A 14,328-nucleotide genomic window follows, 5' to 3' on the forward strand; every position below is an offset into this window, starting at 1 on the left:
GCTCCTTCTTCTTCTTTAGGAAACTCCAGGTAGCCAAGGTACAGTAAGGTAGACAGACCGATCAGCTACAGACAGATTCTTAACAGAGGTCACCAACACCATCAACCCCATAGGCCTAGTAAACCTGAATGCCTCCTTTATGCTGGAGGAGCTGCATTCTGCCGCTAAATCCTTCAGGAAGAGTAGGACCCAAGGCATTGACAGCGAACCCACAGAGCTATATTTAACTCTGTGGGACCTCATCTTCCTCATTCTGAGTCTGCTTATAAATGTTCCTAAATGCTACTTGTGCAGAATGCCAAAGTGGTTTCCGTTTTCTTTTATTTTTACTAACAAGTTTATTGGGGTTATTTACTGTATAGAACTGTAATATGTAGTGTTTGGGAAAAATAAAGGAAGCATTATAAAGCATAGCTACATCAAACATATATCACTATAAAACTAGATATACAACCTTATGTATGTTGGGAAACAGTAGCTACAATGATCAAAAAACATAAAATGTCAAAATTGTGAAAAGCAAATCACCTTTTCTCCTTTTAAGCCTGGAGGGCCGTATCCATCTGGACCATCTAACCCCTGTGGAATACACAATGTTAAAAAAAAGAATAAAAAGAAAAGATTTACTTCTGTATTAGTACACTATACCAACAATTATGTGGCAGTGAATGCAGTGAATAACAAGTATTTCAAATTCTCACACATCATGCTAACACTTACTGGCAAACCTCTACGTCCAGCAAGTCCTGGTTCACCTTTCTCTCCAAGATCTCCAGGCTCCCCCTAAATTCAAAATACAGGTCAGACAGCTATATATTAATTGTACACTTTTTATAAGGCGTAATTAAGAGGTATGGCAACTGAGGCTAGGCTGGTACCCTCGGCTGACAAAATGAGCTTGTGAATGTAATGGTTATACTGTATGTCTTTGGTAGAACTTATCTATTGTTTAAGAGTAAAATACTGCCCAAGGTCTCATAGTAGGGTGACTAAAATCCTTTATTAGAAATATGTTTTACTGCCTTATAGGGTATAAAAAAATATGCCATGTAACTGCACAAATTCAGCAATGCTAACATGATTTACCTTTTGACCTTTAGGACCAGTGTTTCCAATAGAACCAAGGGGTCCAGGAGCTCCAGGTGTGCCCTGAAAATATCAATATGGATGATGTCAGAACATTAAGATGCAGAGTAGGCTTAGGTTAACACACATATGTACTAGGGGTCATCGGTCTCCAACAAAAAGCTTACTGGTTTTATTTTGTATAGCCATCCAGCCAGAATATTGAGTATTACATGAATAAACTATATCCTTAAACATTAAATGTATTTATTATTTCAATTTTATATTCACTTGTTTCATAATCATACACAGCTTTCATTAAGACACCCTTGAGGTTATATAACATGGTGGCACAAACTGAACATAAAGTGTGTGGTCAATGTGGCATGTGCATAAGTGTCAACAAAATGTTTTGCATGCTCTGTATGATGCACCCATATGTTTGAAAGATACATTTATGATACATTATTACTTTAAAGAGTACCCCTGTAACATACTCGCAATTAGGCATGCCACCTTTTCCTTAAAAAATGAAAAGCTGTAGGGTCCCCACAAAGGGGTGGGGCCACAAATGGTGTGTAGCCTCTCAGTGTTGTATGACCCTACGAAATTGAGCTTTAGGCTCTTTGGTACAGGTAACCCAGGACAGTGGTACACTACAGCTCCTATCATTATATAGTGAGCCAGACACAGACAGTGGCCAGTATTATCCAGATACTGATACAGACACAATTATATAACAAGCCAGACATATATGGTGGTACAGCATAACTCATTTCATTATATAGTGATCCAGACACAAACAGTGGCCAGCATGGCTCCTATCATTATATATTGATCAGACACTAACAAGGGTACAGCATGATTCCTATCATTATACAGCAAGCCAGACAGAAATGGTGGTATAGCATAACTCCCATCATTATATACTGAGCCAGGCACTGATAGTGGCACAGCATTACTCTCATTACTATATACTGAGCCAGACATTGATGGTGGTATAGCATACTCCCATTACCAGCAGCAGCATCGTCATCATCATCATTTGTTTGCATTTCGTTGCTTTTTCCCCTCTCACACACTCTTACTCACACTCTCACTCACTCTTACTTATGCTCTCTCACACTCTCACTCACCTTACTTACTTTCTCACACTCTAACACACTCTTTCACTCACTTTTACTCACACTCTATTACATTCCTTCCTCCCTCTTATCTTGAGTAGAGCTAGGATCTCCAACAGATTAAAAAGGGGGTTGGGAAGACCAGAGGGAGTGGGAATGGAAAGGAAGGGGTATGTGAAAACAGAGAGCTGGCAGCTGCACTCTGCTGGTGCAGTGGCTTCAAAGGCCTGATTATGGCTGTGCTGGCAAATAACTGGGTGGCCACTCTACTTGCAATCCATTGCAGTCATAGTTCTAGCGAAAACGCAGCATTTCACACCAACAGGCAACAGTAGCTCTATAGCTATTCATAGACTATAAAACTGTTGCAGTCGTCAGCTAGCAGCTTGTAGCCCAACAAGAATTAGTTGTAGTAGTAGGAGTGAAGTAGTTTATCTTTGTTTTAAAGCAGTAAAGAGAATGAGGAAAAAATAACAATCCAGTAATGTATTGGGATCAAGTTTTCCTCGTTCAGTTTTTCCCTCTCGGTCATGGGAACGCAGGTCGCCAGTACGGCCAGAATGCAGCGTGGAGTGCTGCGAGCCACCATGGGACCCGTCGTGGGAGAACAGGTAAGTGCTTACAGATAGACAGTCTACAACTCCAAGATAAGAAAAGTATACAGTGGATATTTTGACATACCTGAGGTCCTGGTAAACCTTGCTGTCCTTGTGCACCTGGGGGTCCTGGCAAACCTCGAGGACCCTTAAAAAAACATATGTATTTATGCATTAACAAAAGCACATTTAAAGTTTAGTGTAATTAACATTTGTGTTATTAATTTACATGAATCATCGCAGAGTTTATTGGGGTCTACCTAAGAATTGACTTCTCATTGGCTGAATTCCAACTGTTACATAACAAGCAGGGACTCCTTTTAAAATAAAAGGGTCTCCCCATCCCCCAAGGAAGTATACAAACTGCAAAACACGTGTTGTGTCCTTACTGGTGAGCACTGGGACATCCCAGCACTGGTGTAAATAGGCCAGTTGTGGTCCAAGATCCCCAAGACCTTCCACTCTAAACCTAGGTGGCTTAAGGCCAGAGTACTCTACTACTGCTGCCGTGGAATACAGCTCCAAGAAGCTGACTAATTGTAATGGTTTTTGTGATCCACATCCACTGGACATTTAAAGTAAGCACAGGATGCACATTACCTCTCCCATCCTTCATACTGGTGGTGGTCCTGTACATTACTGTCAAGTCACATAGTTCAGCACTCTAAACAAGATAAGTGTGTGGGCCACATAAGACACTGTATCCAAAACCTGTTTCACTTGCCTAAATTTTCAATGATGGCATCTTTTAGGAATCCTTTTCTTACATTGCATAAAAGGTCCTACTAAACATATTTGTCTCCAACAGAGGGCTACTAAGAGACAATCAGTAAGTATTTAGACTTTCAGGAGTGCAATTCCATAATTGCCAGAAGGAGACGTAATAAGATGCTTTCAGGCAAGTCTTTATTCTGTCACTTCTAGCATATACTTTATGGGCTATCTCACACTAGTGTGTGTTGGACCAAACCAAGGGGGCTGATTGTTACATTTGCTTTGTGTTTAGTTTATTACTGTGTTTTTGAAATAACTTGCCGAAAGGGATAAAAGCGGCCTGCCCTAATTTGCTTTTACAAAAAAGTGTTAACTCTCAATCCACATATAAAGAATTCAGCTTTTTTGAGCAAAGGAAAAACATGGTTACAGAGTGTCAAATTAATCTAGGACGGAATTGACACAAGTCATGGCATGTTCTTAATAACTTATTTACACATGTATGCATGTACTATAAATCATTTTAAAACTAGCAGACAAGTACTTGTTTAGTTAACGTTGTATAATTACCCACCATAGCCATTTAAAAAGTGAAGCATATAATTATTGCTTTAAACAGTTATGTCCCTATTTAGCAACCTGTATGCCTTGAATGCCAGCTTCTCCTCTGTTTCCTTGCTCGCCAGGATTTCCCCGTTCACCCTGGAATTAGTAAAAGTGAGTTAAATAAAGTTAATAGATTACTTATCATTGTTGTATATGAATGAGAAGACACAGAAGCTTTCCCAGATGGCACTGAAATGGGATTATCACAGACATTTACTCATGCCCCAGATATTTACTACATCCTACTATACATATTATATATTTTATTTACAAAGCGTCAGCGGATTTGATAGTGCTATTAAATTAGTGGGGAAAACAAAACGTTACAGCTGACAATAAAGAAAAATAACAAGCGTCCTGCTCATGCGAGCTTACAGTCTATTAGGGTGATCCTACTTAACTAGTTGCCATCCCTATAGATGGTACATCCACAAAAAAGGTTCAAGGATGGCTCTTAGGACGTACAAGTATGTCTTCAAATAATGGACCACATATGTATTTATGTATTTAGACCATCTCCGTCTGAGCTGGTACTCTGTTCGCTGTTGTCTGCAAATGAGCAGTGGGGAGTTTAATGCCCAGAACGGCCAATAGGAACCCCTAACTTTGTTGCTCTTTGTGCTTAGTTTTTTGTATAAGATACAGTACGTGTCGGGTGTCACAATCTTACAGGTGGTTTTTTAAAAAAAAAAAAACTTTCGTTGTAAACTTTGAGTGACATAGTCAAGGTTATACCGTGTGGTGATGCCAACTTTTGCCCAAGATAATGGATTTATACAATAGCGAAGTAGTGAGTTGGAGGACGGCGGAATGCTGCGCTTACTGAGAGACATAGCCCACGGGTATGTTGCAAATTATTATCTTTATTGGCAAGCATTATACTTATTTTTTTGTACTCTGCTTTATAGATTATGTTTTGGATTCAAACTGATCATTGTTTATATGATATATATATACGCAATAAACATAAGAGTTTGGTTTACGATTCCCTTTATTTTATTATACCCCAAATTATTGTTTACCATTAGAGGGAGCTTACAATTCATGTAAAAATATTTATTTGGTACCTGCTCTGCTAAATCATTAGAAATAAGATGTTAAAAATGTGAACAAAGGTTATAATAAGAGGATTTAAAGGTTCTGCTGCTAAGGTCTTGGTGTCAGATACCACAGCACACCTTCAGAGGTCTAGTGGAGTCCATGCCTCAATGGGTCAGGGCTGTTTCGGTGGCAAACCGATCTAACACAATATTAGGCAGGTGGCCTCCCAAGAGTCCATGTTTTCGCAGGACCGTCATACTGTCCCAGCTAGCTGCCCTTCTCTTCAGGGTAGCTGTCCCACCATCCAGCTTTTGCAGGCAGTGGGGGCATGGGCTGGTTGAGGAGACCCTTTCATCAGCCTTGACCAGTCCAGAGACGTAAGATGTCAATTGAACCATTGCAGCTGGTAATGACACCTCTCACCCCACCCATTTTCTGGCAGATCTATCTCCAAGGCCAGCCCTTCTCCTCTCCACCTCTTTACACAGCCCCAACACAAGTTTCTCGATCTGTATACCAGAAATGTCTTTTTCTGTGCTACTCTTTCTGTGTACAACATCAAATTGTACAAATTTGTGTTATACGTGATGTATACCAACATAAAATCAGTTATATGCGTAACTTGGAAATGGGAGTCATAACAGACCAGAAATAATCATAAGATAAATGGAAAAGGCTCTCGTTTCTTACTACTAAACATCTGGTTGAGAAGTATCAACATGAATTTCCATAAAACAGAAACAGTGCTTTCCAAAGTCACGCCTTCACAGTCCTCTGATGCGACTGACTTCAGCCAAAAAGCATTACTTATTCTTGGCTATACTCTGAGCGGCACATCGCTTTGTTGAGCTGCTGAACCTGAAATCCCGTCTAGTAATCTCTTATGCACATTTTGCCAAGGAAAGCAAATGAAAATGTTAACTGGCAGGTTTTATGGCAAATATGGTCAATTTCAAATATAATCTAGATCATAGTAATGAAACTATGAAAACATAAAATACAAACACCATAAAGTCTAAAATCAGTTGTGTAGAGATTATGTGAACAAAAGTAAAAAATGAACTGACCTTTAAACCAGGAGGCCCTCTTCGACCTCTTGGTCCCTGTAAGGGAAATAATTACAATCAATAAACTTTTGCTTACTACAAAATAGCAAGTTGTTTAACCATTTCATTACCTAAAGGGGTGTTATTCATCTTTTTGGCACACAACATTCCTATTTGTCAACCGAGGCAGCGCGGCTGGCTCAAACATCTGTTTTAACATAGCTCTGCCAATACGATAAAATGGAGTAACACGAGATTTTTACTTTTGCTAAAAATATTTTGGAATGAGTAAAGGATACACTATTCTCCTGTTCTTAATTTTAATATATACAGATATATATATATATATATATATATATACTGCCTATTCACACACATAAGGCCCTTTTGAGTCGACTGCCAACTCCACTCAGTGAAAACATATCCAACTGAATCTAAACAATGGTGGTCATACAGAGCTTCAATTTATTGCACTTGACTTTGTAAACTCATTAATCTTTTTTCCAGTATTGTTGAAGGCTGCAGAGATATTACGCTAAGGAATGTTCATGGAGTGACCCTGACTGGTTATTTTAGTTTGTCTGGGCAGGCTCTCAGGGAACCAAAGTCTAGAGCTTCTTGCATTATATCAATTAAATCAGTTTTCTAAAAAAGATATTTTTAAAAAGTATTATATATTATATATATTATACCTGCCCTCATAATATTTTCAATGGTTAAGGGAGGCATACATTGAACATTTAAGATATAAGTATGAGGAATTAATACTATTATATTAGTTCTCATTTAAAACAAGTAGCATTTTTAAAAAGCTGGTGAGTAAACAGTTCCTCTTGACTATCCACTCAACCTGAACTCATTAGATCCCATTCTCAGCAAGACGGTAAAGTCTATATAGGAACATATTTTTAGTTTGCATGTTTTCTCTGTAAAGTATGCGCAGCATATTTGAAAAAAAGACTTAGGTTTTACCTCAGGGCCATCATCGCCAGGCTCCCCTTCAACTCCGTCTTTCCCTGGTTCCCCCTGAAAAACAAAATTTCCCTCTTTTTCTCCAACTGCAAAATTTTGCATCATTTGGTTAACAACTTTATGTACGTATATTCGAAACGGTCAAGCATTTTATATAGATTTTATAAAGGCAGCTTCCGGTGCAAGAGCTCATTACCAAGGTGTCCATAATAGTGTGATGTTCCCCTTTGTTAATTCCCTACATAACCCTGTATTCCCTTTTTCAACATTGTCCTCCCCATTTTCACTTTGTATACCACCTACTTCTAAGCATGGACTTATCCTCTTTGGTCTTTCTCCTGTGTTTTCAATCATGGGCAAAAATAAAGCATTAAGTTGACTGTAACATTAAAGAACTCCCACCAATTGGCATGAATAAAGAGATTCACGTGAGGTAAGAGGACGGGATAGGTACGAGAGGGTAAATATTTAGATAGGAGAAAGAAATCTGTGATAAAGGAACAGCTGAGGTAAAATAAGGGCTACGGGAGGGGGAAAGCTGAAGGAGAATGATGGCTGTGACAGTGATGGAGCAGAGGAGCATATTTACCTTGGGTTGTGGTCTGCATGCCAAATACAATGAGAGGCTCTGTGTTCCTTTAAGACACCATATCCTGGCATGTCGTGTCTTAGAGGCACACAGAGCCTTTTAATGAAGTCTATGGAGGCTGTGCTGGTGTAAATTAGGGACAAGATCTTCCATCTAAATGGCCCATTGCACAGTTGGACACCAGGGGATTGATCGTCCAAGAGGGCGATCTGCCTCCCTGTTTTGTACCAGTGGCACTGCCGCCCTTCTGGACCTGCCACTGTAGTACTAGTTGGCTTAGGCCAGAATATATCCCTGTGTTATAGTATGTGTGGTACTGTATGGTGTGAATGTGTGTCTCAGATTATGCATATGCTAATGAATGCTGTTAGCATGTGTGTGTATGTTGTTAGCATGTCTTTGTGTGTCCCTGTATGGTGTCTGAGTACGGGTGTTAATATATGTGTGAGTGTTTGTCAACATATGGTGTTAGGGGATCAGGGCTAGTTGTAGGGTAAGCGTGTGCATGGTAGTGTGTTAGTGTATGGTGTTAGAGTCAGTGTTTGGGTGTTGGTGTATGGTGTTACAAAACATGCACCCAATTACCGATACCCTATATTGTTTGTGGTCACAAAATGTAATACATAGTGTCCTTACAATATAATTGGAACTAGAGTGAACAATCTTCATTTTCATAATAATGCAAAATTAAAAAGAAGATGTTTTTTCATGGCATATATACAAAATGTATTTTACATAGCACATAAAACTAAAACAGAGCAGCTAAACACGGAGATGGATTAATTAGTGGACAAAAGGGAAATTCCTCCATCCTGGCACACAAAAAACAGAACTGCATTCAATTGCAGTGACACACAGAAAGGTCAGAAACGACCACTGTGTATTACAACCAGTGTTCCCTCTAAGCTGTGTGCTTGTGCGCGTGCACATAGCTTTCAGAGGGAGCGCAAACGAACAAAAATTGAAGCCACGCCCACCGCCTCCACTGCAAAGGAAGGAGAGGACACAGAAGAGGGAAGAACGAAGAGGAGGAAAAGTGACAGGTAGGAACACATTCTGTGAGAGTGAATTAGTAAGTGTGTGATAGTGATGGGTGTTATGCTGTAGTTTAAACTGAATGTTTGTGAATGAGTGTGTGTGATAGCATGGATGTGTAAGTGTGTGGGGGGGATAGCATGACATAGGGACGCTGTAATCATATTCCTTTCATGCTCAGGTTCCAGCATGTACTGGCTGCCTGAACATGATAGGATTGCTGTTAGCAATTATATATTTTTTTGTTCAATTTTGGTGTGTTAACCACACCTTTATTAAAAGTAAGTAACACACCAAAATTGGACAGAACAATTCGAGAAAAATATTAATATATATATATATATATGATTGCTAACAGCAATCCCACTCCTATCATGCCCAAGCAACCAGTACATGCTAGAACCTGGGCATGATAGGAGTGTGATTGCTGTTAATCATATATATATATATATATATATATATATTGTTATTGATTTTTTTGTCTAATTTTGGTGTGTTACTTTTATTAAAAGTGTTTTGGGTTTTTTCAAGGTGTGGGGGGTCATTTTCGGTTTCAGTCAAGTGAATGCTAAATTTTCAGGTCCAGAATTTTCATTTCAGTGCACCTATATATATATATATATATATATATACCGTATTTGCTCGATTATAAGACAAGGTTTTTTTCAGAGCAAATGCTCTGAAAAATACCCCTCGTCTTCTAATCGGGGTCGTCTTCTAATCAGACCTCAAATAGAGGTCTGATTATGAGACTAAGATCCAGATCCCCCGCACCGCTGCAGGGGACCTGGATCCTCCTGTCTCCCCCCCCCCCACACTTACTTACCGGTGCTTCCTGCTGTATTGCCGGGGCAGCGGGTTGACGTCTACGCGATCCGCGTAGACAACGTCCGCTGCAGCCGGAAGGAGGTGTGGCTAGCAGCGGGGGTTGTCTGCGTCCGTCGCGGATACCTTCCCCGACTGTCAGAAATCAGAGTTCCCCGCACAGGTGCCGGAACTCTGATCTCTGACAGCCGGGAAAGGTATCCGCGACGGACGCAGACAACACCCCCGGTGCCAACTCCACCTCCTTCCGGCTGCAGCGGAAGGAGACGTCAACCCGCTGCCCCGGCAATACAGCAGGGTAAGTGTGTGTGCGTGTGTGTGTTAAATGGGGGACATAGGGCATTTCTGGAATGCCTTATACCCCTATATGCCACTCTGGCACTTAGGGGGTTAAAAGGCATATTATGGGGCAGAGTGGCATATAGGGAGTTATAAGGCATTTCAGGAAGCAGAGTGGCGTTAAGGGGGCATTTAATAGAGCACTCTGCCTCCTGAAATGCCTTATAGAGTGCTCTATACAATGCCTTTTAACTCCCTTAATGCCACTGCCTCCTGGAATGCCTTATACCTCCCTATATGCCACTCTGCCCCATAATATGCATTTTAACCCCCTAAATGCCAGAATGGGATATAGGGGTATAAGGCATTTCTGGAGGCAGAGTGGCACATAGGGGGTCAAAAGGCATACCATGGGGCACAGTGGCATATAGAGGGTTAAAAGGCATATCATGGGCCACAGTGCCATATTGGTGTGGCAAGCCTGGGGGCAGATGTGCGTAACTGGGGGACAGGTTGGAAAATACAAGGAAATAAAAACAAAAAAAATATTTTTCTCAATCATAGCTTTTATTTAAAAAAATAGTTTACATGAATTAACATTTACTGGTAAAACTTTTTTCCTTTAGGGTCGTCTTATATTCAGGCTTTTTCTTTTTTTCCTAAGTTAATATTCAGATTTTGGGGGGTCGTCTTATAATCAGGGTCGTCTTATAATCGAGCAAATACGGTATATATATATATGTATATACACTAGGCCAGACACTAAAGTGGTAGGCCTACACCACATCAATGTTTGGCTTAGTATTTAGTGATTGGGGTTATGCTGCATTATTGTCAATGTCTGGCTCAATGTATAGTGATAGCTGTTATGTTGTACCACGGTCAATGTGTTCCTCAGTATATAGTGATAGATGTTCTGCTGTACCACTGTCAGTGTTTGCCTCAGTATATAATGATAGCAGTTATGCTGTACCACCGTCAATGTTTGCCTCAGTATATAGTGATAGCAGTTATGCTGTACCACTGTCAATGTTTGCCTCACTATATAATGTTAGCAGTTATGCTGTACCACCGTCAATGTTTGCCTCGGTATATAATGATAGCAGTTATGCTGTAACACCGTCAATGTCTGCCTCAGTATATAGTGATAGGTGTTATGTTGTACCACCGTCAATGTCTGCCTTAGTAAATAATGATAACAGTTATGCGGTACCCCTGTCGATGTTTGCCTAATGATAGAAGCTATGCAGTTTTAAAGTGTGTGTGTGTGGGGGTCCCACGTACAGCATCCGCCCCAGGTGCCAAATACTCTAGGTACGCCCCTGCGGACAACAGTTTTTCCCAATTTTTTTTTATCCTTTATGCGGCCTGGAGCCTCCGCTCGTGATTCGCTCATAATTTACTTATGCAGTGAGAATTTCACCTTTAAAAAAACATTACAGTAAGTAATAATGGTGTGTAACTAATACTACATTATCACACTATAATGTAGTGTTATTAACCATGAGCGAGCTATACCAAAAATATAGAATAACAATTTAAATTTAATATTTGCAGAAGCATATTGTGCGCACAAAATTTTGGCTCTGCACAAGAGAAATTTTCTGCGCACACCACCTAAGAAAAATTAGAGGGAACATTGATTACAACTCATTCTATTTTATTCTTAAAAATCTCTATCTCAATCTGTAGCATTCAGCACACGGCCGGGAATGGCTACTGACAATAAATAGCACATAAAGGTTTACCTGACGTCCTGGATTTCCCTTCAGTCCCTTTGGTCCTGCAATATTATTGTTAATTCCTGGTTCACCCTGAAAAAAAGTAATGTATTTATATATAGAGATATTTAAAGCAGTGTATTGTTGTAGATGGTAAGGCTGGACTGGGGATATAAATCAACCATGGCACCATAAGCGACCAATAAGCCATGTACATGCGGCTGCTTGCTGGATACACACAAACACACACTACACTCTTGTTCTTTCGGGCAGCCGCACACTAACGCACTAGATTTGAGGTGTGGGTAAAGGTAAGTGATCCATGCAAGGTCCTAGTTGTTTTCAAAACACATTTGGCTCAATTGTTCACCCATAGAACTAACAAAAGCTATCACATTGCTATAATGTCACTTTGGATCCTGAATAAACAGGTTCTGTGCCAAAAAGGACAGATTGTTTTACGCTTATACATAGTTAAAGTCGTTAAATATCTATTAAACCATACAAGCACATGTTATCTGTCTAGATATTTTAAGAAAATATCCCACTGTACAGCACTATAAAATATGAAGGCACTGTAATAAATAATAATATTAACATAAGAAACGTTTTTGGGGGGGCTTGAAAAGTCAAGCCTGCAACCATGTAATATCTTCGTGGTACTTGAGGGAAATATATTAATAGAAGTTCAATTCCTTTACAGGAAATAATCCCCAATTATTTTGAATTGGAGAATGTAGGAAATATATACGTCAATAGAACATGATGTAAAAAGTATTAATCTGATGTAAGAGTATGTTTTTAAAAAATACTTACGGGGTCACCTCTCAGACCATGCTCTCCCCTTTCACCAGGTTCCCCTCGAGGTCCTTTTCTTCCCTAAGAAATCACATGGCATTTTAAATATTTATTAGAAGGTTATCTGTCTCTACAGCAGTTTCGGATGAAATGATTTGCACTATACCCACTATATATTTATATATATATATATATATATATATATATATATATATATATATATAGGCTTGGAGGAGGATAGCACTGTTTTTAACACCTTTGGCAGGATGTTCCAACCCAGGTAATGGGCTTACATTGCCAAGGAATGACATTTGTTATTGCATACAGGTATGAATTAGGACAGCGACACCAATTTGTGAGATTTTACTTTGTCATCTATAACTTACATATTGGATCTGTTGGCAGATAAGAGCCGTTGGCTCATCTAATCTACTATCCCCTCAGTAAAGTATTATTATAGCTATTTGGTCTTTTCTATACACAAGTTGAGAAGCAATAGTGGTTTTGATATACAATTGGATTCATTTATATATAATAGCTGATAATTATTTTAGGAACATATGTTTACCTCTGGTCCATGTTCGCCAGCTTCTCCAGGTAACCCAGGGATGCCACGTTGTCCCTAAAACGAGTCAATATTAAAATGATATAAATACTAATCTATTTTATATTAAGCTTGAATTGGTTAATGATGCTTCAGTGGTATTTGTAATGAAAAGAAACCATATATAACCAAACACTCCAAAAAATGCTACATCAGTGTAGAGTTGCTATGTCTATACAAACTTTTTTTTACCCCCCAAAAATTGGACCTTCGCCATAATAAACATATCCTAAAGGATGTGGCAGCAAACGTTACCTGTTCTCCCACGACACCATCAATACCATGTTCACCATCGTCTCCCTGTAAGAACGAAAACAATTCTATTAGTTCAATGTATATGGACCAGTGTATGCTAATCTGGCATAGATGGCACTATAGTATCCAAACAAAACATTACCAATTTTCTTATTTATCTGTATCTCATGAAAATATTAATATTAACTCTATTTTCCACTATTGGCAGCACTATAATTATGTTTACCTAACCCCTGAACCTCTGCAGGATAAGTTTTTTGTCAACTAACAGATGGACTATTACTGAGTATGCTATAACAATGTTATTCTATAATGAACGATTTGCAAGACTATGACATTACCATTTATGTCTTCACTCTCCAGAACATCACCCTGTGTGCTTAAAATGTCTTTAACATGACAGAAACATAGATAATGTAGAAAAGCAGAAATAAAAAAATATTCTAATATAATTACAACTTCTTAATCATATTTATTTTAGTGCAAATCTTTGGTATCCATAACAACAAAAAAAGCACAAAAACGTTGCACAATTATTGGAAAACATGGCCAATCCGTTGAGAATAAAAGCCTAGAAATTAAAACAAACAAACCTTTTCACCTCGATAGCCTCTTCCACCCTGAAAAAAATAAAGCGGTGTATTAGGATGTATGATCTACCTGCATATACAAAAGTAAAAGACCATTGCATACATCAAAAGTATTGTTACTATTGCCCTATTGCTCTGGCACAAACAAACCGCACACGAAAAGTATAACAATTCAGAGTAATCCAAATTATTATGCACTTATTTAATTAGAATATCTGTTACTACTCTATGCATTAAAAATGCTATACCCGAAAGTGGTAGTTTGGTCATTTGTGGGGGGCTTCTGGATAAAGAGCAGGTGGGGGTCACTGCTGCTAGTAACCTGATGCTTGTACTTCTTTACTTTTAGGCAGTTACCTAATACAAACACAGTAAATGATTGATATATTCTTTATTATGTTTCAAAAATATTGGAGAGGTGATGATTTTGAGTCCTCGCTGAGAAAAATAACACAGGAAGACATCTTG

At 39.0% G+C, this 14,328-nt stretch overlaps 1 protein-coding gene across 1 annotated transcript in view; it reads right to left on the reverse strand.

The window, feature by feature from the left end:
• The window catches only part of LOC149300720 (collagen alpha-6(VI) chain-like), a 54,605-nt gene that overhangs the window by 21,758 nt on the left and 18,519 nt on the right, over window positions 1-14,328 (reverse strand). The window contains exons 16-24 of the mRNA XM_089484770.1: window positions 13,864-13,890; window positions 13,271-13,315; window positions 12,980-13,033; window positions 11,641-11,706; window positions 6,214-6,249; window positions 2,871-2,933; window positions 1,087-1,149; window positions 721-783; window positions 529-579 (exon numbers count right to left, since the gene is read on the reverse strand). Coding sequence (XP_089340896.1) covers window positions 529-579; window positions 721-783; window positions 1,087-1,149; window positions 2,871-2,933; window positions 6,214-6,249; window positions 11,641-11,706; window positions 12,980-13,033; window positions 13,271-13,315; window positions 13,864-13,890 — 468 coding nt within the window. The remainder of the gene's footprint in view (window positions 1-528; window positions 580-720; window positions 784-1,086; window positions 1,150-2,870; window positions 2,934-6,213; window positions 6,250-11,640; window positions 11,707-12,979; window positions 13,034-13,270; window positions 13,316-13,863; window positions 13,891-14,328) is intronic.

The sequence above is a fragment of the Sceloporus occidentalis genome, unplaced genomic scaffold (genome assembly GCF_023333645.1).
Source record: "Sceloporus occidentalis isolate IW3139 unplaced genomic scaffold, rSceOcc1.0.p SCAF_23, whole genome shotgun sequence".
Taxonomy (NCBI): Eukaryota; Metazoa; Chordata; class Lepidosauria; order Squamata; family Phrynosomatidae; genus Sceloporus; species Sceloporus occidentalis.